General features: G+C 34.5%; 1 protein-coding gene across 4 annotated transcripts in view; it reads right to left on the reverse strand.

The window, feature by feature from the left end:
* The window catches only part of LOC143235360 (D-2-hydroxyglutarate dehydrogenase, mitochondrial-like), a 73794-nt gene extending 47687 nt beyond the window's left edge, over positions 1 to 26107 (reverse strand). The window contains exons 1-3 of one of the 4 annotated variants that reach the window (XM_076473446.1): positions 25680 to 26107; positions 24046 to 24419; positions 18172 to 18369 (exon numbers count right to left, since the gene is read on the reverse strand). In XM_076473446.1, coding sequence (XP_076329561.1) covers positions 18172 to 18369; positions 24046 to 24382 — 535 coding nt within the window. In that variant the 5' untranslated portion in view covers positions 24383 to 24419; positions 25680 to 26107. Of the gene's footprint in view, positions 1 to 18171; positions 18370 to 24045; positions 24420 to 24892; positions 25022 to 25101; positions 25340 to 25420; positions 25624 to 25679 lie in introns of those variants that run through there. The other 3 variants (XM_076473449.1, XM_076473447.1, XM_076473448.1) reach the window with 3 other exon arrangements.
* Between the last annotated feature and the right edge of the window lie 527 nt (positions 26108 to 26634).

Genomic DNA, 26634 nt, shown 5'->3' on the forward strand with positions numbered 1-26634 from the left:
TGAAGATAAATGAGTTTAGTGCAATTTATATCAGACTCTGTAAGACCTCCTCCAATGGCCAGCAACAAAAAGAGTCAAGAAAGACTGTAATATGCCAAATATGGTGGGAGGAGACATAAAAGTACACTTGGTCAAACTCATCCAAAGAAGAATATGCAAGATGGATGAGGTAGCAAATCCAACCAGTTAAGGTGTAAGTAGAAAAGTTTAAAGAAGTGGTTTGCCATGACAAAAATATATTATTTCAGTTTCCATAAAAAGGAAATTAACAATGGATCAGAACAACTATACAATGAGGAAATAGAGGGGAGAGAGAAATATGAAAAAAATATTGTTATTTTCTTAAGAAGCTGAAGTCTGGAAACAACAATAACATATCTCTATGACAGAGAGAATGAAAGCATATATGGTGTAAATTTTTGAACGACAATTACCAAATGAAAGAAAAATTTAAAAAATGTGCCTTAAATAACAAATGTTACAAGGAACACAAAGTCAATGGATTAAAGGAGGTATATAAGAGTCCAAAGAACCACACAAAGGCTCCAGTCAGGAAAAAAATCTGGATGATCATTTCAGTGAATAAAAAAAATGCCTTGAAAAGAACAGGAGAAAGGAAGAGATTACTGCCTAACAAGATGCAGAAGATCATGATGAACACTGCACAGTAACCTGCAATGGTCAAAACAGACAGGATTCTGATGAATTAAAAAGTAGAGAAGGAAATCCGATATAGAAAATTAGGAAGACTAGTCATAAGTGAGTGGTGAAAGAGACAATGGCAGCAGACAGCCCAGTTACATTGATAAAGGGTGAAAATAGAAGACCAATAAGAATGAGAGAGAAAATGGGCTATTCTGTGTAAACATTTCCTATGTTACACAAGGAAACAGAAAAATCTTACATGTGAAAATGAAGGTACAACACACTGTGGAGAAAAATGGAAGACTGAGGTTGGGAAAGGAAGAATATCAAGAGAAGGAAGTGAAGTGGTTCCACAGATGTGAAGCAAAAAGGAAGGGAAAAAAAAACTACTTAGTAGGCCACAAAGGAGCAATCAGAAGCACATGGCAAGGGGTTGTTTCACAAAGTATTCAAGGACAAATAATGGAGAGTAGACAAAGAGTAAAATGCTAGACCATTTCTGGTTCAGAGCATAACAGCCAGAGCAACTGAATCTGGTGTAAAAATGTATCTAGTATGAATTACCAAAAGAATGAATGTTTGAAAATGAGAGTAGTTACAAAAGCATTAATCTTAGAGGTCCAAAATGGAAACAAATTCAACAAAAGAATTCAGATCATTTCATGGATGGATCATGCCCAGTCAAGACAAGGGACCCAACACCAAATTCAAACCCCCTGAGCTATAGAATGCCATAAGAAAACATACAATAATCAAAAGCTAAATTAAGGAAGTCTAAAGCAAAAAAGCTCAGGTCCTGAAAACAGGTATCTCCTTGGTTGTTGATGTAAGAAATGGCCATAATTGTCCAAGTAAATCTTCACAAGATGACTGATGAATGGACAACCATGACCAAAACTTGATAAGCTGCAATGATCTACAGAATGTTGACATGAAGAGAGAGAATGCTATCAGGAAACCAGATACTAGAGGTAGTGGTGATATTAAGATGTGACCTCAAATGGAAAGAGAAGCATTGGAGTAAAGATGCAAGATGAACTGGGAGGAAAAAGTAGTAGAGATAAAGTCACCATGACAAAAAGGAATTGAGAAAGGAATGTAGAAACCCAAGAAACCAATTCCTCACAGCTCATCCAAGGGAACACATCCACATAGCAGAGAGATCAGAGCTTTAAAGAAAGCATGATTCCCAAAGTGAGAAAAGCTTTTATGCAAGATGAGAGGAAGAGAAAATGCTTCAAACATCAAAATTTCTATGGTGATGAGATGCAAAGAAAAATATTGAAACTGTTCTGCACAGGAATTTAGAAACTCTTAGGTGAACAAGATACTAAGAGGGAGTCAAAACAGAATTGGAAAGTTTGACAAGGCAGCCTAAGGTCAAATGGAGGTAGCAATTGCCTGTTGAGATGGGGCCAGGAGAAGTCAATCATCCATATAATAACAGAAATAAAAGCTCAAAAGATGCATGTGTCAACTAAGGAATGCACGATCCTGTTAAAAATAAGGAACCATAGCTCGGCTGAAGGGGAATAGAACCTTTGTCCAATGGTAGGAGATTGGTCCACACCATTTTCACCTCAAGTTAAGTAATATGGCAGTATATACTGTGCAACAGAATTTATGAAAAAGACTCATGTGTAAATCCATAACCAATAACACATTTGGGAACCCTACATTTGAATGATTGTAGAATAAGATGTGTGTTGGAAAGGTCACATCAAAATCAATCACACTGGAACACCATTGTCCCACATCAGCTTTGGGCAGTGAAAACACCCCAAAGTGGAGCTGAGAGGAAAAATGTTGCCCTAAATCATCATTATCTTCTGGATATGACCACACAGAAGTGAGAGCACAACACCACAGACTGCCTCTAGAAATATATATCAACCACACTATCCAGATAGAACTGTACAGAAGTAAGGTAACATCAATCTCTAGAACCACCATGCAGATGTGGAAATCCTGAGACAAACTGGATAAAGAAAAGGAAATACAACCAAAACATGCATGATAATTTATGTTGATTAGTCCAGTTCTAATACAGAACCACTCAATATTAAACCAATATCCACGCATTTGGTAATATGAGGGATACCAATCAATAAGGTGAGTTGCAATTTAATGGATCTACTCCAAAGTAATATCATCTTCTGACTAGGACTGCATAAAGACTGAAGCACAATAACCTCTGGGTTCAACCACAAGGAAGCAGATTGCATTTACAAAATATAAACAACCTCATCCTCTGGATAGAATCACAAAGAAGCTGTGTGAAATGTCAATCTCCAGAATCCCCTGCAAAAAGGTGGAACATAGTTATTTGTAGACATGCACATCATCCTCCCAATATGACTACACAGAAATTGGAACTCAACACTACTCTCCAAATCACACCTCAAGAAAGTGGACAACATCTAGTAAATGTAAGCAAGCTCACTTTCCAGATAGATCTGCACAGAAGCAAGGTGCAACATCAACCTCCAGGACCTACTACACAGAGGTAGAGCACATGACTGGAGGATCACACATACATCATACATCTACAATAGCAGAACACCACCACCCTATTCTCTGCTGAAAAGAAGTGAAGATATACATGAGGATTCCTCCATGGTTCCTCACCCCAGCAGTTCAGAAATGGAAGGACTCCTATACTCCACTAGAGGAACATGGGAGATAAAATCCAGTGGAGAGTACAGAGGAATGCCAACACCAGAGACATTACAGTGGATGATCACAAAAACCCTATTTTGAAAAGCAGGTCATCCCTGTTTTATTCAATTAAAGTACCAACAAGAATGGCCAGCTATCCCATTATGCTCTAGCCACATATGTCCATGGATTAGTATGGCCTGGAATGGGCATATTAATGAAGCAAATATATTGCACAAAAAAACCTATAAGCAATCATGTGGAACATACCATCTAAACAGCATGTATTATAGGCCATGACATGTACTGGGATTGTATCGTGAATATTTCAGATATATGAAGTATACCTGAACAGAAAACACTCACCACTCAGTGGCATTTGAATCCTAAATGAGAAATGCAACTGTAGGGAATATATACATATAGAAAGGATAACTTACCCAGTCACAGCCACACTAAAGTTTGAAGGATGGGAACAGTCAGAAAGTAGTACCCCAATAAGGAAATAATGGCTATGTGTGTATTCTTATAGCAAAGCCACATCAGGCTATCTACAGATTCTACCAAGGGAAATCAAACCCCTGATTTTAGTGTTGTAAATCTGTAGAGTTACCACTGTACCAGCAGGCTATCCAATGAAGATTGTCTGATACGAATGTATCAGGTGGAGGCTACTTGTCTGACTGAATAGTCAACTCCAATGGATGATAGAGGTGAGACTCCAAGAAAAAAGATAAAGTGTCCAACTGCAGAGTCCACACATGACTTCAAAACTAGAATATCTCCAAACCAGACAGACAGAAGAAAAGGAGCCATCCAGAAGTCACAGATATAATGGGAAGCTAGGTGAACCTGTAAAACAACAAACATTCTTCCCAATAACATCCTAGCAACAACAAAATCATGTGTGTATGGATATGGCCAAAAAGAATAGTAGGATCAATGAGGAGAAAAGAGAGAAAGTGTATCTCCAAAAGGTCCTCAGAAGATCAGTAGAGTGCCTCAGAAAGGAAATATATGTTGACAGGTACTGTAGATCTGTAAAGGTAAGATGAAGGTGTAAAAAAACAAAAAAGTGGGAGAAATGGATAGGATTATCAGAAAGAAACCCTTGCATGAGCAAAAGTGACTAACTACTGGGACTAACAAAAAAGTTGGGAAGCTTCTGATAAGCCAAAGCACAAAGATCAGGAGTTCATTGAGAATTAGGCATGCTAACACCAATCCTCAACTAAGAAACAAAATGCTCAGCATAAACCCTGGTGTAAGAGAGAAGGAAGGAAAACAATGGACCCTAATTACATGTTAAAGAAGAAGCAGTATCATGAAAATGAGAAAATAGAACACACCTAAAAAAACATATACAAAAAGGCAGAGTTAGGCCTAGTAGATTTTACAGGAGATACATGGGGAAGCACAGCATCGGTAGGAAAGAATTAAAAAAACATAATAAAATCTTCTTGATCTTAAACAGGTTTAGAAAATGCTGAAGGAATAAGAGCACTTTTGAAATAGAAAGGATACTTCATATAACTATTAATCTCCCAGGGAGTTATAGCTGAAAAATCCTCAGTTGAGAACCCCAAATCTGAACCAGTAATTGCATTCAAAGCAGCAATAATAATATCAGGTGTAAAACAAAAACTTCAGAATCCATCTTAACCCATTAAGAAGTTGAAAAAGAAAAATCAATAAACAAAGGTAAATTATCACAGGAAACTACTACAGATAAATCTAAATGTTGCAAGTAAATGAATATTAAATCTATACTTCACAAAAATACTTAAATGAACTGCCAACAGCAGACAGAAAAACAAATAAATGTGGTGATTATAAAGAAAAATTATCAGATAGATGAGAGAAAAAAGCAAAATGGAAGTAAAAAGCAGTTAATCAAAATAGTGGAAAAACTCCAAATGCACTAGAAAAAAACACATCTGGGCATAAGCAGTCCTAACATATGAATTAGCCTATGTGATATATTACTCATGAAGATTACAGTTCAAGGGAGTTATGTTTCCATCCTCCAGTTGGAAGACTGCAACATTATGAAGAGTACATTATAGTCTAACACATATACACAAACAGGTGTGTGACATTGTTCAGGGTTTGTAGCATGTGCTGGAAATAATAGCTCTTAGTGTTGCAGAGATAAGTAACATAACTTTATTTAGGTAAAAAAAAATCAGAAATATTTCAAAATTGTTCATGCACATGTTATGCAATTAATTGATGTCCTTGTGAACATGTTAAAAATAGTCAAAAGCTTGCTCTAATTCTCATCTGAGGTTAAAAAATCACAGTGGTCATTCAAAAAAACTTGATTCACCAAAATTCTGTAATGCCTTTACCTTGATATGTTGGTCATAACTAGTTAATAGCTGAGATTTAATCCACCACCATCTTCAAACATATATAAAGAGAATGTAACCTACATATATAATCAAGGTTGAGGGATATTATACTGTGACTTTGGTCTTAGTTGAAAATCTGGTTTTGACATAATTAATTCTGTCTTTGTAGACTAAAGACATCTTACTCTATGCTCAACTAGCAAGACAGTTTATTTAACCCTTTAAACTGCTCAAATAGGGACAGTTATTTATGTAACAAAAATATGGTAACTCTGCATTCCTCACAAAACATCATAATATTTTGTTAAAATTTTATAACATTTTATACCTTATTCTAATTATATCTTTCTTATGAAAATGTTATTTACCTATAGTAGTTATTTGCACTCAGACTGTGCAAAGTAATTTTCATTCAAAGTATAAAAATATTTTCATCATCATTTTTCATATTTCATTTGCAAAATCTTTGGAACCTCCTAAATTAATATCAAAAGTTTTTAAGGTACATTTTTATATTTTATTTTCAGTTTCTTTACCATATCACTAACTATAGCTACTATTATCATCAATATACAATGCAATGAAATGATTAAAATTAGAAAATAAAAAAACACTTAATTTTTTGTACAGAAGTTGTTTTATTTTTATTTGTAATTTCAGGTGTTTTATTTTTCAGATATAGTTAATGTTTAATGTTTTATTTCCCATTCTTGTCCTTTACCACAAATTATTGATATTAATGGTGCCCACAAGGCATATTACAGTGTGTGTGGCAGACATGCTCAACCCTTAACACTTCGGCAATATTTTCATGCACAGTATAATATCCTAAAGCTTGAGAACAAATGCAAAGTATAATGTGCATTTAAAAAAATGTTTAAACCTTTCAGTTATGCATTTGACAACAATTAATACATAATTAACTAAAATATAAAAGTAATACCTAAATACAATTTAATTGTATCTCTTGTTATAATATAATTAAGTAAGAAAAAAAAACATAAATACTGTATTCAATCAAACAATCAATGATACTACAGTCAATTTCATGTAACCCATGACATCAAACTGTCCATCAATTTTAAAATAACTGTCATTAGATCAGTGTGTAAAATAATCTCTTTCTAATGATTATACACATGGGTATGTAACATCTACATGTAGGCTATATATCTCAAATAAACTTGTTCAAAGTGAGCATGACAGCCATCACAAGTTCAAAAACTTTATTACTTGTTTCAACTGCATTCATTCAGAGTACTTCAAAATGAAAGTATCAAAAGGTTATGTCTAGACATACTTCTACTTATCTATCATTGCATTACTCAAGAAAACCACAGCATAGACTTTTCATAGCTCATTAGTCATGTAACAATGCATCTGAAAATTAAATAGTTGTTAAAGGTTTCTTTTGAAACAAAGGACTTAAACTTAGATGGCATAAAACTTCAATTCATAATGTATGTTATAATTGTAATTTCATTCACATACATTGATATCAAAGTTGTTTAATTAAATTTTGAATATAACACAGACCTACTGGGAATGCAATTCCAGAATATGGTAGGAATGAGAAATGCCATGGTAGGAAAAAGCAACTGATCATATATAAAGTTAGAAATATATACTAGTACTACAACCAAACCCAGTGGTATCTAAAATTGTGCATCAGGTATGTGTTAGAAAGTGATATATTCCATCAACACCTACAGAATACCATCATCCTACTCTCAAGTGAGTGGTACGATTCATTAATCAGGATGATGGGCCATCATGGTCTACTACCCCAGTGGCTAGGAATTGGTAAGTAGTAAGGACTCCCATACTTCACTAAAAGAAAGGAAGAAAGAATATGTTGGAGTGTCTAAAAAACTACAATGTAATTGCCATAGAGTATGGTTACAGGATGGACAGTGTGGATTTTCGAACAAAAAAGTATACAGAGTAGAATCTGCAACATACTAGCCGAAAATGACCCCTGAGAAAGTATGAAAAGTTGAAAAAATACAACCTTTTACAATTGCAAAACACAAATATCTTTAAAAAAAACCTAAGTCTGTTGTATAAAGAAAATTGTTGATAAATATGCAGCAAAAATAAGCATGCCTATACAGTACTACTACCAATCAAGAAGTGATTAACAACTGCAAATATGAAGTGGATGCTGGTTACAACAGGAGATGTGTGGTGTTTCTATTGGTGGAGAGCTGCTGTATGATTATTGGCATGTAGATAGGCAGAAATGGGAGGTCAGAAGCTAGTGGGGAGTATTGAAATTCTGTGCCAATAGAGAGCAGCACGAATCACAAAAAGCTATTCTGAGTGGAGGTGAAATATCATATTGGTACAAACGTGAATAATGAAAATTTCTGTGAACATGTATTTCTATAAAGTAGAACAGGATATATATAAAATACTTCACTTTTTGAAATAATAACTTGTAACACATTTTAGTTTTATAGAAGTACCTGAATAATATAAACACAAGTAAATCATTTTATTTATGTACAAACAATCTATATAAAGAGAAATAATGTGTAACAGTTTTATCGTAATAACTTGAATGAAGAAAATTTAGGACATATTATAAAAGATGTTTAACAATGGGCTTTCCTAGCTGGATGTAGATTTCTTACTTGCTGATTTTCATCTTTCAAATTGTTGCATTATCTTTTAACAAGTAATGTTCTATCTTGGCTAGGTGAGTAAGATCCTGGAAAAGCTTGCAGGCCACCTTGGACTGGTCAGTATCAATCCCTTTTGCTAGAACATTGCCCAAGCCACCATTCATTTAGCTACCTGGGTCTAGCAGTGATATTTTAACTTTAATTCCTGAAAGGGCATAATAGATCAGGTTTGATGTTAGCCCTCTTGTTAGGAACTAGGAACTTTGCATGCTACTGGGTCTAGAATGAAGTTGTGGTACCAAAACTAAGGTTGTTTATCCCAACAGAAATAAATGTAGTAGTTTGTATTAGTTTCAAACAATTCTCCTCTCACTTCTTGTCAGTCTTACCAGATTTTTGCATTGGGAAGGTCTTCACTTCATTGTATTATTTTTCCTCTTTCCCTCTGTCATAGAAAACATCACTGATATTAATGGCATTTGATGTATTGGCATGGTTTCACAAATTTAAAAGAGAGGGAAACTTTCACAAAGTAGGATAAAAGGAGGAGGAAAAACTGCAAACTAGAAACTCCATAGCCCTCAAATGAAGAGGAAAAGGTTGGGCTCAACTGAGTAGGAAACTGTACAGGAATGGAAACCCAGAGAAGGGCTAAGTAGGACTCCATGGTGAAATACTGGAGGACAAAAAAGTAGTTCAGAGTTCTGAGTAATTCACAGACTGATGATAAGATACAAGTTCCTGTCCTGTTTGGGGTTTATATATATATAAATGGGAATAATAATCCAGATGAGAAGGAATCTTTCCATTCAACAGTCTCCTCGTAAAGCAAGTCCCTAACTGCCTCCAAAAGATGCTGGCCAGCAACAGAATCCTGAGGAGAAGTGATGAAGGAACAAAAGAATGGAAGACAAGACTCTTTGGGATCACCTTCAGAACCTAAGGGTCTGTGGCAAAGGCCCTCCATACATGGGCATATCTGAGGATTCTGGACCCCACAGGCCTTGTACCCACTACATAATCACTGAGATTGCTGGCTGCCCCACAGACAGTATCCAAAGGACTAACTATGAACTTTGAAAATACAAGAGGCTAGAACTGCCAAAGGAAAGGATGGAGAAAGATGAGACATAGAATATGTATGGGAGGCCAAAAAGAAAAGAGCAGAACGTAATTAGCTGATTCAACCCTGATCTCCAAAGAATGAGAATGTTCTCAAAAACCTCATAGTGCAAAATAAATACCATGTGCAAATCACACAAATAGGATGCTGGCAAACAAACCTGAGGCAAAAAACATCCTAACCTAAAAGATCCCAGCAAAGAGATAAGTCACCTTTGCATAGCTAGGACAGGAGAAGTGAGGCATGCTAGTGTGTAAAACAGGAGATTCTGAGCTTCTACTGAAAACCTATCAGGGAAGCAATGAATAGCCTCAGACAATAGATGTTGGAAAAACAAAGAATGGTAAAACTGGGGCTGGGGAAAGGAAATCAAATAATGGGGCTCAAATCCCCAAAGGGATGAGAAACTTTAAACAATGCAAGTCTAAACAGGGAAAATCAGAATGATGGTATCATCATCCAGAGTATATGGGAGTTGAGACATACTGACACCTCAACACAACTATTTCCCAAAATGACTTGCAAGAACTCCAATATCAAAAAAAGAAGTAAACATTAAATACTGACCTAGTATTTTGTCACTGAGAAGTAAAATCATAAGAAATGGAAAATAAGGACAAAACATACCACAGTATGTTTACAAATGGGGAATGAAGGCCTGGGTACCTCCCTCAAAATGACATGCAACTGTGAGACATATTCTAGGGAGAAATAGACTGTCCAAATCCTTATACAGTATGAAAAGACAAACATCAGTTTATCCAGAAGACTGCATAAAAGAAGTTGGTTGGTTGGTTGATTTAGTGTATTATGGCACAAAGCAGCCAGGCTATCTGCACCAAACAGCAATTAAAACATAAATGGCATAAAATCAATGTTGACACCTAGTCTACAATGTTAAGAGAGAAAGCAGAGTAAGAGAAGTTGTAAAGGACTTTCTCTAGCATAATAGTAATGATCATAACCACCAGGAAGACTAACAGGTAAGTACAAGAACCACCATCAGTCACCTGAAGTTGGCCTTTCCAGTCCTGGTTCCGGGTTATGTCTCATTATGGCCAGTATCAAAAGGTAAAGTAATAAAAGTGTTACAAGACATGCAGCAAAATTGTAATAATAATTAGCCAAATGTCCGGTAAAAATGTAAAAGTAAAGTAAATGTAGTAAAATTCATAAAAGGAAATGAAGGTAAAAACAAAACAGCAATTAAAAACATAAATGGCATAAAACCAATGTTGACATTCAGTCTACAAAGTTGTAAAGGACTTTCTTTAGCATAATGATAATGATCATAACCTGCCAGGAAGACTAACAGGAAAGTACAAGAACCACCGTCAGTCACCTGAAGTTGGCCTTCCAGTCCTGGTTCTGGGTTATGTGTCATTATGGCCAGTACCAAAAAGTAAAGCAATAAAAGTGTTAAAAGACATGCAGCAAAATTGTAATACCAAATCGCCAGGACAACTAATAGGTTGTTCAAACGGATAGTTCAAAAAGCAGCATTAGTCACCTAAAGTTGACCTTTCCAATCCTGGTGTCAAGTCATTTCAAACTGAACTAGAGAGATTAAGACTCTTAAAAGGGAACCACAATTAAAAGGTGTAATGAATAAATATCAAACACTTAAATGGCATTAAATAGATTAATGGCCATTAAGAAACTAAAAACTTTATCAAGGTGGACAGTGTCACCATCACCAATAACACTATCTAATGTTACAGACAAACCTTGGGACAAAACATGTTTAAAATAGTGCCGTCGTTGAGAGTCGTAACGATGGCAAGAAAGTAAAATGTGGCTAACAGTGATTTGAGTGTTACACAAACTACACACTGGTGCAACAGTTCCAGATAAAAGAAAACAATGAGTTAAAAACTGTGACCAATGTGTAGTCTAGTTAGAACAACTTCCTCCTTCCAAACCTTACGGAAGCTAGACGACCAAAGTCCAATATATGGTTTTATTTGGAAAAGCTTGTTGTTGCATTGCTCACTCCAAGTTGACTGCCAGCTGGCACAAAGCCCGAGACTTGAATACAGGACCATAGTCCATGTATGGAATAGGCACAGTGGTAACAGTGCCAGAGCAGATAGATTTAGCTGCGTGTACGCAAGCTCATTCCTGAGAATACCAACATGGCCTGGTATCCAGAAAAACTGAAAAGAAGAAGAAGGTAATGAGAAATGGGCCAGTCGGTTTTGACTATCAGCAAGAACAGGGTGTGAGCCAACGTGAAGCGATTCCAGGGCCAGTAGAGACCAAAGCAAGCCAGTATAAATAGTGCAGTTGGAGTACTGCTTAGCTTCAATATGATCCAGAGCAAGAGATATGGCGTACAGTTCAGAAGTGAACACAGAAGCTGTAGAGGGGATTCTGCGTGCAACCACAGAACCGCAACAAACCATGGCAGAGCCCACAGAGTTACCTGATTCGGGAACCATCTGTATAAATTGGATGGAAAGATTGTTCGAAAGACGTTCAGTAAATAAAAGACGGTACTTCCAATTGGGAGTATCTGCCTTTCTCAGATGACTTAAAGAAAGATCACATTTGGGGACTGTAATAAGCCATGGTGGGATGGGCTGACCAGTGAATTCTGCAATGTTATCCAAGGACAGACCCAGTTCATCCAATTGCATCTGGATGCAAAGACCAAAAGGAGCAATTGCAGATCATCTTTTCTGAAAAAGTATGGCCAACTGAGGAAGGAAAACCTATCTCCATGTGGAATGCTTTAATAAGGAACGAAGTTTTGAAGAATATAGTAAAGACAGTTGCAAACGGCGAAAATGCAAAGAAGGTTCATGAGATTCTACATATAAGCTTTGAACTGGGGAAATGCGGAAAGCCCCAGTGCAGAGTCGAAGTTCTTGATAATGAATGGGGTCCAGCATCTTTAAGGCTGAGGGTCTGGCAGAGCCATAGACCATTGATCCATAGTCGAACTTCGATCGAATTATAGCATGATATATCTTTAACATAGAACATTGATCTGCTCCCCAACTAATGGTAGAGAGGACATGGAGGATGTTTAGTGCTCTTGTGCATTTGATCTGTAGCTACTTTAAGTATAAAGGTATAAAGGTCAGCTTACAGTCAGAAATAAGCCCCAAGAACCTGGTCTCAGGGACCACTGGCAGCGAAACTTCACCAATATGGAAGTCAGGATCAGGGTGAATACCCCGTTGGTGGCAAAAGTGCATGCAAACAGTTTTAGAGAGAGAGAAATTAAAGTCGTTCGCAGTGGTCCACTTCAGTACACGATTGAGGGCAGTTTGTAGTTGCCTCTCAATATATCTCATGCTTGACAACTGACATGAGATGTGAAAGTCATCGACATAGAGCCCGCTTGCAACAGTGAGAGGGAGTTGTTCAGTGATAGCATTAATCTTTATACTGAAAAGTGTGATACTCAAAACACAGCCCTGAGGGACTCTAAGTTCCTGCACAAAAGAACGGGAAAGTGTCGAACCCACACGAACTTGGAATCTCCTGTCCATTAAAATTTTTTTAATAAACGTGGGTAAATGGCCACGTAACCCATATGAATGGAGGTCTCGCAAAACGCCATACCTCCATGTTGTGTCATAAGCCTTCTCAATGTCAAAGAATACAAGATCTTGTCATTTGAGAAAGGCTTCTCTGATTGATGTTTCAAGTCGAATTAGGTGGTCCGTGGTGGAGTGCTGTCGTCGGAACCCATACTGGGTGGGCAAGAGGAAGTTGTTTGATTCGAGGAACCAAACAAGACGAACATTAACCATCCTCTCTAATGTCTTACAGAGACAGCTCGTCAAAGCAATTGGACAGTAGTTTGAAGGAATCTTGGGATCTTTCCCAGGCTTAGAGAAAGGTAAGATAATAGCCTGGCGCCAGGCATTAAGAAAAACATTCTCCTGCCAGATCTGGTTAAAAACAATTAGAAGAATATCAAGAAAAGCAGGAGAGAGATAGCGCAACATGTCATAGTGTACATCATCAGGTCCAACAGATGTACTGCCTGACCGATGAAGGGCCATTTTCAGTTCCACCAGTGTAAAGGGACAATTATAGTCAAAAAGACAGTCAGTTCAAAAGGAAAGAGGTGAACGCTCTGCCCGAGTCTTGATGGCCAAGAAGGTGGAGGAACAAGCAGAAATGCTAGATATCTGGCAAAAACCTTTCACCTAGAGTATCAGTGATGCTCCAGACATCAGCCACCTCCTGACCATCAGAGAGTAAGATCGAGAGGGGGACAGAATTGTAGTGCCCACTGACCTTTCAAACCCTGTCCCATATGACCTTGGAACTAGTGGTAGAAGATATGCTAGTTGTGAACTTAATCCAAGATTCCTTTTTGGCTTTGACGTCTTACCCACCTAGCATGTGCACGGGCCCGTTGGAAAGCTATGCGGTTTGATAGTGTGGGATATTTACGGGAAAGTATCCCAGGCCTGTTATTGAGCCTTCCATGCCATGTGGCAAGTAGGATTCCACCACAGAGGAGGATATCGTGGAAAACGTGTTGAGGTTTTAGAAACACAAAGAGCAGCTGCTTGAATAATACAGTCAGTTACTGCTGCCACACAGTTGTCTATTGATGGCTGACAGACGATGGCAGGAGCAAGTTCTGCGAGAGTAGTGAAAGTGGACCAGTCTGCATGATCCAACTTCCACCAAGGCACACGGATAGGGTGGCATCGACCACGGCCAGTCTCTCTCAAAAGTATAGGAAAATGATCACTGCCTAGTGGATTATTGTCAACCCTCCATGAAAAATGGGAGAATAATGAAGGGATACAAATTGAGAGATCAATAGCAGTAAAAGACTAACTAGGTACATGAAAATAAGTAGAGGAACCAATATTGAAAAGAAAGAGGTTGTGATCAGAGAGTATATGCTCTATGGAGTGACCGCTCCTATCAATATCAGCACTTCCCCAGAGGGGATGATGTCCATTAAAGTCCCCCCAGGATTAGAAAGGGAGACAGCAACTGTTCAATGACAGGTGACAGGTAGAAAGAACAAACAGTGATGGTATGACCCAAGGAAACACAGATGGCTACAGCCTCCAAGGGCGTGTTGAGTGACAAAGACAGGGTGGGCACATGCTGATCAACCAACAGTGCCACCCCTTCATGTACTTGTTCATCACACAGCCTGTCATTTCTGTACAGAGAAAACTGCTGAAAGGTGACTGTATCGGCAGTTTTCAGAAATGTTTCTTGTAAGGAAAGACATACAGGATGGTAGGAAGCAATCAGTGTTTTGATGTCATCCATATTAGAACGTAAACCTCGACAGACCATTGTATCAAAGTGGCCATTTTTAATGACAGGTAGGCAAAGTGGCTGGAGAACCCTTCTGTTTACAACCACGTCCTTTTTCCTTATTGTCCTTATTTGAAGGAGGTATATCCACCTCCATGGATCCTGCCCTGGGTTGATTGGGCAGATCTTTATTGTTGGAAGGGGATTCCAGTGACTGAGGACACAAAGGAATGATTGTTTTGCATCTTGGAGTGGGAGAAAAAAATGTATCTGAAGAAATGCCTGTATTTGAAACCAAAGAATGTGGATCTTGGGGTTTGTTGGAATGTATGGGAGGAACAGAGATGGGTGTAGAAGTTAATGAAACAACATAAAAAAACAATATATGAATCAAACCACACAAATATACCTCTATAGGTACATCCCCAATTGCCTTTGAATTCAAGAGGAGTTTACTGTGTTGGGATGTGGATGTTTCAACAAATATGTCTCCAGATCAAAGCTTCTTTACCGACTTTGGAGAGCCAGCAAGTCCCTCTAGTCCCTTCTGAATAAAAAAGGGGGACATTTGCCCTAAAGGTTTTTCTGGAAGAGGGTGTAATATAAGAAAATGAGGTATGTGTGTTACAGATGTTGAAGATTGCTGCTCAGAGTCTTCAAGACGTGGTCATTTAACTATTGAATGTTTTTTTCACTATTTTATTTAAATTTTTTGGAGGATCCATAGGAAAAAGAAAAAAGTTCAGTACCCACTGACCCCACCCACCATGGAGCCCTACAAGGGGACGCACTACAAAGTCATGCAAGGACAATGCAGCAACGCCAGGGTTTCGTGAGCACTATACCCAAACACCAGCATCAGACACAATGTCCACAACACCCATTGAGAACTTCCAACACTGGTACTTGGTTGACTCTAGCCCAAGTGGACCAGCCGATTGACCAAGGGGCGCCACCCAAAGGCTGCCCGTCTACAGGAATTCAAAGCCAAAGTGGTGTGTTAGGGTTGGACCCCTCAACCACCAGGATCCTCTCCTCCTCTTCACAGGTTGCCATGCACGGCAAACACGTGGGTGGATGTTTAGATCCCAGAGGAGGTAGCCAGAAAGAACAAACCCTTCCCTGGGAGGTCCCCTCACCACGTACAAGAATCCACACCGAGGGGTGCATAAAAGAAGCCAACTCTCTAAGTACCAGAAATGTTACCTCCTGAGCAGTTAAAGCTTGCTCAGATGCTGCTGAAGTTGTCAAAAAAAAAGCTATAGTAGTTACAGTAGCTGTGGTAGATATCATGTGGAATTACGAGTGCAAAACTAGTGCAGCTGACTGAGGATGAAAAATTTGAACAGAATTTATCAAATTATAAAAATTAAAAAAAAATACAGAGAGAACAATATATATATGGTCAATAAACAGTAAACTTGATAAATTAACTAAAAACTGTGTCTGAAAGCTACAAGTATATTTATGTCCTGACAGACTGCCAATCAAGAAACGTTATTAAGGGCTGCACAGAAGAGAGGGCATAAGTGACAGGAGAAGTTATGTTGTACTCCTATTTTTGGTGTGTTGCAGCATGATATCATGCAGATGTCTGTTGTGAATACGTGACAGTAGGTGGGAGTATCAAGGTTAATTGTTAGTAAAAATCTGCACTTACAGAAGGCAGTATAAGTGAGGGGGTGAAATATTGCATTTGAATTTCAAAACTAAGTTAACCCTAAAAGGTATATAAACATGGTTTAAAACTAAAAACTAATTAAGCATACAAAAAAAGCAAATTACAGCAAAAATGTAGCTTAAGTGACAACTGAATCCTTTTTAAAAAAATTTAAAAATGAGAATCAGTTTTATAGGTGTGCAATAATCTCATTATCTACATATGCACTTTGAATATACATTTTCTGTATGCAAACATTTTGGTTTAACATTACATATAATTTAAGTTTCACCAATTCATAAAAATAAACACACCAACTGTTTTTTCCATTCGAGATTTCTGAGACCAATGGTCTTTTTCTTCATAGAAATTGTTGCAAATACTTAATAAATGCTACTATGTGATGTTATCTTGAAAATCCTAACTCTTTCATCATACAATAAGAGCAAAAGAAATTGCTACATTCTAACCTTCCACTGTTACTGAAAAATAAAACTTTAGTAAGCTATATTCATGGATATATTTCTAAAATTGTATTCAGGTGTCCTCTCCATGCATTCTTGTAAACAAACAATTTTCTAGGCAAAGATTCCATAAAGGTCAGTTTACACTTACTTTACACTTACAATTTTTGAGTCGTCCTTTCTGGAGCCAGGCTGAATTTGTTTCATTTGGTAATACAGACACTTGTGCACATTAGAAAGAATTGGAGAGTTTATCTTCAATGAATATATAACAGGAATTATTACTAAGGATCTTGTTTAACTTAAAAGTGTCACATCACTTCTATTTCTGTCTTCGCTTCATGCAAGTATGTTCTCCAGCTACATTGAATTACTGGCATCTTTTATATAGCTAAACAGTTTCCAAACACAGTATATTTGTACAAATAAAATTTTTGTGCCTATTCATTCACTTAGGTTTGTTTCTTTTCCTTTGCTGCCTGTGTTCAAAATGATTCTCTACTTAGCACAAACAGATCTGTTGCATATTGTGGATACTTATAAATTTCTGTTGGATATTAATATACCTGAATAATGGACTTCTATAGCCTCAAAGTGTGGTAAGATCTGTTTTCCTGTTAAGCTTAACTTTTGTTGTAAAATTATACTAAACATCATTTAATAAGTTTTGGGTTTAACCATAATACAATATTTAACATACTTCTCAAGTTATTCATGACAAGCTAATAATAAATGTTTCACTATTCTTTCATGACCAAATGCAATATTTTATGGGTATACCTTGTTATTTTAGAAACATTAATATGTGATGATCTGGAGTTACTGTACCATGTTTTCTTTTGCACATGACAATTATCATGGAAAATACTTGAAAGTGTTTTTTAATAATAAAAATAAAGTATATTAAAACAAATTAAGACACACATACTTAAGATACACATACACATATTATAATGCTAAATTTGTGTGGTTTGATTCATACATTGTTTTTTATGTTGTTTCATTAACTTTTCATACTTTCTAAAACTGTTAGTTATTCATATATTTATCATAATTCGTATAATAGAAATTATTTCCTAAGTGTCACAGATATTTCCCTCACATCTACAAATGATATTTCTATGCTGTCAGATTTCAAATTTTTATTTTATTTTTAATCATAAATTTTAATTCCATATTCAATTACTAGTAAGTGGTTACAAAGGTTTGTTCCATAATCTGAAATAACAACATGCATATATTGATACGTTAAAAATCTCAACCCCCTTGAACAACTTCATAGAATATGTAGAAATACATATGAATATATATTCACTAATTTATTAGCACATCTAATGTGTTTATTCATAGATTAACTGATATGTACAATAACATTATAAAAAAAACTTACCACTTAGTTCATCCATTGTTAGAATATTATTCATAAGGGTAGTGGATAAAATTATTTCATCAAAAACTGGCACACTCCCTCCTACTAACCCTGTGTTCCCTCCTTGTGGACAAACTGCCAACTTGTGCTTGTTACAGTACTTTAATATTTCTGATACTTCATCAGTAGTCTTTGGTCGTAATACCAAAGAACTGGATCCTATTAAGATGTTATATTTTACTTGGTGAAAATCTATTATCATTTCATCTCTTTATAAATAATTACATATATATTTACAGTTTATTCTTTTCTACATTTAACTTATAGCAGATACATTAACTGTTTGTGTTGAACTTGTTAATTCTATATTCTACATGCTCATTAAAAAAGATTATTTCTTAACTTATATAAATGAAATTTATTTTACATTTTGAGTTAACAATACATCACAATTGTAAACAAATTTTGCTCTGATAAAAATAACAAAATTATATTTTTTTCTTTTGCTACTGATGTAGTATTAAAAGTCGCATGGAATAACCTGAAGTATAACATGGCCAAAAGCTTCCTGAAATAAATCAATTTAAAAATTACCTTTCATGACATGTGTAGCAAAAGCTAACTGGATTATAACCATTAGCTTACATTCCAGCTCAACAGTTCAAAGAAAATTAAAATTATACTGAGTTCAACACTTTAGGATCTACAAAAAGTACCACATCACATCTGAACGAGAAAGAAGTTTTGGATTGCACAATGTCAGAAATCCAACCAAAAGCACACCTGTATTCTCAAGACAGCTGGTATGGGTATTAAAACTTAAAGTAAAGAATAATGTTTCAATCTTCTTAAGTAATTTTCAGCTCAATGGCTTTGATAATGGTTACTCCAACAGGAGCCATTGACACCCCTTTATTTATAGCATATAAAGCACGGTTCAAGAGCTACATATCTTGTTTGAATTACTACACTGGTAGTGATTCTGGTGGTGATATTGTACCAGGTAATCTAAATCCAGTAGTAACTTGCATTGTCTAGAAATCCATACCATCTTGACCTTCTTGAAGTCAGAGGAACTTTTAGGAATATAAACTTTAAAAAGGTTTCCTTGGGGTTCAGAACATAATGTACTCACAGAAGGTGCAAAGAGATCTGTCAATATTAATATATAGTGGTGTTACTCCCTCAGATGAGACATTTTATGATCGAATCATATTTCTTTGTTGAAACTGGCTCAGCCTTGAAAAGTGTTAACAGGAGTAGTGTTTTCATCTTCTGGAGCACTTGAATACTCTTTTCAAGCATGACACAGTATGTAATTACTGCTATAATTCAGCCAAGCTAAGACCTCTTATCTAAAATTCCCCTCCATCATAAATTAATACTCATTAATACAGTGTATCATCTTACATTCAAAAGAAATACAGTTCCATCACTGCATGTATGAACCATACATCTTTATGGAGATTCATCTAGTGAGAATCAAGTGGCATGCTCCATAGAATTTTTCACACCTAGTTAAATCAGAGGATAAATTTTATTAAAATTCTGGGTGAAGTTTTGCATCAGAAAATTCATATATTGGCTCAGAAAGCTAGGATTACAATGCCTTTTCAATACCATAACCGTTCTAGTTTATGAAATAAACAACAATGAAAAAACCTAGTGCTTGCATTGTACTGTATGATAGCTCAGAAAATAAGAGTTGTAACACCCTGTCAACTGATATTTTCAATTTCTAGTTATAATTATCAGTAGTGAAAAATCTTTGACATGCTAGAAATTACACATAATTCAAGCTGTCACAGTTACAGGTTATCAAGAGGTAATCATACAATTTAGTGTATACATTGTACTTTACAAAAACACCTGATAGCCCAGAAAATAATCAATTGCAATCTTTTGCACACACACAATACATAACTGTTTCTTTCTTATCTTTTTATTCCTGTTTTAATTTCACATCCTTATTTTATAATTTTGATTTGTTTTTGTAATTATGAATATCAGTGGTAAAGGATGATTTTTTATGGTTAAAGACATATTTTTTATCTATTTAAAATGATAAATTTAATACTGTGATTGCATGGTTTATGTTGTGTTTTTGCACTGTTAATATGATTTACTGTATATGTATTCATTTCCAAAAGGTTCATTTTAAAATTATATGGACATCTGTGTGGCATAAATTAAAAGTGTATTACAAGGGTTTATTTCACGATTGTGATGTTATTTATTAATGTTGTGTATGTTTGTACAACTCATTCCCTTGCACTTTCTTCACCCTTATATCAGTTTCTAACATACATATGTATTATAATTGAAGGGTTACTGTTATTTGATTGTATGTGGACTGCATTTCTCAATTTTCTTCTGTACTCTAGATTTCATTTATGAATGGTATCATTAAATGCAATGTTATCAAAACCATCATCTATAATGTACAACCATTTCCCAATGGGCTCTAAATAATTTAAATCCCATAACATTATATATTTATATATATATTTCTTATTTTTTATTATACTGACCTTCTAGTAATGCCTAGCTAACATACAAAATTTGCACTGATGCAGTACATGTGCACTCATGTTACTGTATCCAATAATAAAAAACTGAACTAGTCTTGGCTGTGTTTTAGTGGTCTAATACTTTGTATTATAGAGAAATATTTAAATTATTATACCTTACATATATATATATAAATTATTACTATTTAGAAATAAATGATGACACTTATTTTTCTTAACACTCCTACGAAAAGACGTTTCTAGTCCTGATTTCTCCAAGCCCGTTCCCCTGGCTGTTGTTTCTCTAGATAGTAGATAGGGACAGTGGGAATCTCGTTAATCCATTTATTAATGGATTTAAATGGCAATTTCATTTAAATACAAAATTATTAGCCTAATATTAATAACCTTTCAAGTTGCTCTGGGGCCTATTAGGCCCCACTTTTCGTAGGAGTGTTAAAATATAGAATAAATAAATAAAAAAGTAAAGCAAACAATTATCTCTTTCAGCTATGACCTTTGAATTCAGTTGTTACCGGGCATAGGTTGCTAGACCTTTTAAAATTTCACACATGAAGGATATGAAACAAAATTATTTTATACACACAGGTGAACAATAAAAAAAACCATATGTAACTATACTAATACCACAGAGTTCCACTACAATTTATTAAGCTCACTAACTAAGCTATATTTAAGTATAATAAAGTACAAAACTTTGAACAGACTGAAAACACAACCCATCTCCTTAAAATCTTAAATTATAAAAACACAGTAGCCTTTTCACAGATTAAAATAGCTGATAAAAACCACTAGGGAGACATTCTGGGCTTTCAACTGGTTATTCATATGTTATAGATTGTAGTAAGCGTATATGAGGAACCATTTCGAAAATGGAAAAAGTTGAACGGAGCCACTGTGTTTGATTCAGTACATAAGCCATATCTCAACAAAATAAAAAGTTCTGAGATTCTTATTTTATATTTTAGCTTCTTAATATTGGAAAGCTGAGTTCCTAATTTGTATGGAACCATAGACTTAGTATTTTGAAATCACAAACATCTAAGTTTAACCACTACTATATTCAACATCCCATGTAACTCACTAAAATCTTTATTTGTGTGGGTTCTTTTAATATTGACTTTTAAGCTAAGAAATTAACCCATATACAACAATAAAGTTTGAATTATGATTTACAATTTGATTCCAAACTTATTGCCATAAATGTGTAAAATAGTAGTTCAATAAATTTTGAATGCAAGTCAATAAACATGATGACATGATTTTTGACCTACAAACCACCAAGAAAGGGTTAAGGATTATATCATTCATGTTGCATGTAAATGTTTAAAAGTGTGAAAGAGAGTTAACTGGTTAAAAATAATTTAATTTTCAGCTTAAAAAAAGGCTTAAAAACAGACAGGAAAGGAAAATTAATGTATATAGGCATACAATCCAATTTCTTAATATCCTTTTTAAACCAAATCCCTAACTCTTCCTACATATTTCTGTAAATATTCTAACCTATCTATTAACTTAAATATCTTAAACTTGACATCATTTATTCTTGGTTTCTCTTTTATGTCTTCAGTAAGTCAATCAGATTTTATCTCTCCTTTTCTTTTTTTTTTTTTTCAGAAATATGTCTATTTAAAGTTAAAAGTAATTTACTTTTATAAAATTCTCAAATCTGACCCTGTAAATTAGGCATTAAATTAATTTTTTTTTTTACCTAAAGCAAAATATCAAACACAATTAGGCAAAAATGACTGCCCTTCCCTGAGCATTCTGCTACTTCATCTCATTCAACTATACCCCCATTCATGGTTAACAGCAAATTTGATAGGAAATCCACCTTCTTGTTCCAATGACCATTTAGTACAGAAAACTTAAGAAATTTCTCCCTCACTATATGGCTCCATACAATCCCAATTAATGTTCTAAACTTAGAATTCTCCAAATGACTTTCTTATTAGTAATAACACAATTTTTTACTGTCCCATCTGTATGTTCAAGAAACATGTAACAATAACAATTAAAAATGTTCTACCACTGAATCCCTGATTGTAACCCATATAGAATCAACCTATTGATAGTCACTGTTTGTCTTCAATTCTGTAGTTCATCCATTGTATCGAGAGTCACACCACTCTTTCACTTAATATCACTTTAAATAATTTAATACCTTGGATTTCCAAATAATCCCTATTATCATTTCTGAAAAAAATCTAACCAACTTTTGGTAATTCATATTACATCACAGCCACTCGTTTCAACTAGATCTCTGAGCTCATCCTTTGTTTCCCTAGTGCTAATAACGTTAAAATGATTGGGAAAAAAACTGTGGATTTTCAACTATTTTGCAGCTCCTACTCAAAGGTAAATCAGTGAACCTAAAAAATATTGAACACTTCAATCAGATTATATCTTTTATAAAAGTGATATGATCTATAATCATAAAAGACATGAAGCCGATAGTATTCACAACAATGATGCATAAAAATCTAAAATAGTCATAAATAGATAAATCATAGAATGTCAAAGCAAACACCCTAAGTGGTTTCAATGAGTTGCTTTTCCTTTTTTAATAGTTGATTACTCTGTTTCCTCTTATTATCATGTTCTCATTTATATTGTACATTACCAGACAAAGAAGATAACCAGTAACTGAAATATAACTAAAGGAAGTTAGCTTTTTTTAATTTAAATTCTTAAATTCAGAAAAATAAATTATTTAACTGTTTTACTCAATTGTTTAAAAAAAAGTTACTTTTTAACTCAAAAACTTTCAACCAAATAGTTGGTGCTAATTTCAATAAAGTAGTCTCTAATCACATCTTCTTTGAAGTTACTTAAAAAATAAATGATTAACTCAAACTATAATTAAATGCATTAATGTGAAAAAATAATTAACTAATCAAATGCAATAACTAATTGATTAGCAAGTTCCATTAATTGTCCAACTATAAATAAACTGACAATGCAGATCTTCAAAGCCTTACCCATTCCAAACAGAAGTCAAAAAAGCAGCTTTTGACATTTTTGAGATGTAAGGAAAGAAATATTTGAAAAAAATATATTCTTAAAATTTAGTTCCACTAGTGTGTGTAGCTGAGCTCAAAATTTTTCTATTTAATTCTGTTTATACAAAAAATTGGTAAAAGAAACCCACTAACCTTAGAATATTATGTTTAGAAAACCAAGATTAAAAGTTGTAAAAATAGTAATATTTCAAATCTAATTACTATATATTAACACCTTTTAATTTGTATTGTTATAACTCAGTATAAATTAATTAACAATGATATAATAAACTTTATTCTATATTCTAAACATGAAATAAATAAATCTTTGTTCATAAATATAATACTGTAATCTCAAATACCTCGAAACATTTTCATCCAGTCTGTATTATAACCATCTAGTTCTTCTACATCTGCCAAAACCTTTTCTTGACCTAACAGTCTCTGAAAGAATTCTAAATCTTTGGATGAAAGTTCTGTGAAAGGTCCTCGTTTTAACCGAGAATACTGTTTAGATGTAAGTTCCACGCCTGAGTGAGTCAAAGTACCATGATTATGAGTTTTGAGGGATTTTCTATTCACTGAAATACTGTTCATTTTGGAAAGCTCACTAGCAAATAATAAATTCAAGTACTTAAAATGTGGTTTACAAGTTTCATAAGGAAGCACTCTTGGTATTAACAGCACCTTGTATAACATAACTGGCAGAAGAATTGTTCCACTATCAATCAATCAGCTAAAAACAATAAAAAACAAAGTTTCAACTACAGCAGAAAAAACTTTTAATTCAGTATTAGTATTACAAAAGTAAAGCTCAACACAACTCCTTGTCAAGAACAACATACAGTATTACTTACTCGAATGTAATGTGAGGGCAGTTAGTCAGCAATACCCTTAAGTAACTTGCTCTAACTGATTGGTCAGATTTGACCATCGCTCTTTTAGCAGATCTACATTCTCAAAATACAAAGCACGTTTTTTTGCAGCAAAACTTGAACCATAAATCCTTGAATTTACAGTCTGGATATACCAACCACACCTGATCATTCATTTTACTATTTTTCTTTGTGTAATCAAGTGTTTTATAGTTACAAAATAACTAAAATAATATGTACATAAACTGTCTTATATTGCTAGCATTTCTTTAAAATCATAGTTATTCTACATTAATTTTCAGTCAAGTGTAAATGGGGGCTTTTGAATGTTTACCTTCCAAAAATTTTGAGAACCTCTGCTCTAGACAGTTGCTATTTGTCTTTGAATCCTTTTCTATTTTATATCTCAAGTTGTTAAAACTTTGAAATCATTATTTAATATAATATTAAATTTAATATAATTTAATATAATTAATATAATATATTAATTATTTAATTATTTAAATAACATTATTTAATGTAATATATTTAATACTTTCTTACAAGCCCACTCTTTTCTCTCTTTAATTAATGGTATTTTGTGATCACTGTGTTTACTAAACTACAGCTACATGGTGGCATAATTAAGGAAAAAAATACAACTGTTTCAGACATCCAGTTATTATTAGATTATATAGCTGACGCATTAGGATGCTTGAAACAGTATCCCTGGATATGGATTAAGATATGAAGCGAATTCATGTACTAGGTATCTTTTATTTCGAAACAATCTCATGAATATTCTGTTTTTACACTATAATCTGATGTTATGTAGAATTTAAAATCTAATTCCCATTTTTCTCTATGTTAAGTTAAAACATACCTCTTAATAGTCTTACGAACTTTACTTATTTTAATGGAAAATTACACACACACAAATTATTTTTTTCGTTACTATATTAGTAAGTAGGTTCCTAGCAGAAATAATCCTACAAAAACTGTTCACACGCTAATTGTTAAAATTAAATACAAATTTGCGTGTTGGATTTTAGGTTGTATTAAGGCCAACACACGAAGTTATGCCCTTAGACCCAAAAGGTCATTCTAATCAATCAACATGTCAGTTATAAACACAAACCTACCGATTTTATTCTTTTTATTTGTATTTAACGCAAAGGCTTCGGTACTCTGTTCATACAAATATCGATATCCGGTTTTTGTATTAAAAGTCAACTGACATGCTCCTGGGGAAAAAAAAAACACTGAAGTGATAAGATTGAGCACTAGTTTTGATACCCCACTCTCAAACGCTGTCGTCACATGCTCATAAACTGCAGAGAATTATCAATCTCGTTCATCTTAAAAATGTTGTATTTTTGTAAACCTTAAAAATAACCTAATTTTATGAAGCGTCATAAAAAGGATTTAAAAGAATAAACTCCCTGTGTCTAAGAAATGTGTCTCAAAAGAAATATGGAGATTACATTATATATATATAGTTTATATTAAAATATGTCTACCGCTGGGGCACTGATAGACCTACGGATTTACACCGCTAAAAACAGGAATTCAATTCCCCTCGGTGGACACAGCACATAGCCCAATGTGACTTTGCTAAAGAAAAACACAAACATATATTAAAGTTTCATAGTTCTCTATATTTTGAAACCATAATACACTAGCTGTTGATTTTTCTCTATCTTTCATTATCGTTTAATTTAACGTTGAAAATTTAGCTTACAGAAATATATACTGGCGGGAAATGTTAACTCTGTGATACAGTTATTTCAGTACGTTTATACGATATACTAAAATGTCTCATTATGAGATAGAAGAATTCAATGGATGTCTCCAGGGTCCCCTACCCACTCTTTCCCATACTTTTCAGTAATAAAGATGCTTAAAATATATTTACGTTTATAATGATAATGAAAAAAAAAAATCCTAGTTCGATCTTCACCATGGGAACAATAAATATTACGAAGTGATGTCGCGAAACCCACTTGTTGAGAAATTTATATGCAAAAACGGCTCGTTTGGGTTGAGAAAATATTTTACATAGAAATATTTTACATAAATATTTTCTCAACCCAAACG

The sequence above is a fragment of the Tachypleus tridentatus genome, chromosome 12, assembly GCF_004210375.1.
Source record: "Tachypleus tridentatus isolate NWPU-2018 chromosome 12, ASM421037v1, whole genome shotgun sequence".
NCBI classification, from domain to species: Eukaryota; Metazoa; Arthropoda; class Merostomata; order Xiphosura; family Limulidae; genus Tachypleus; species Tachypleus tridentatus.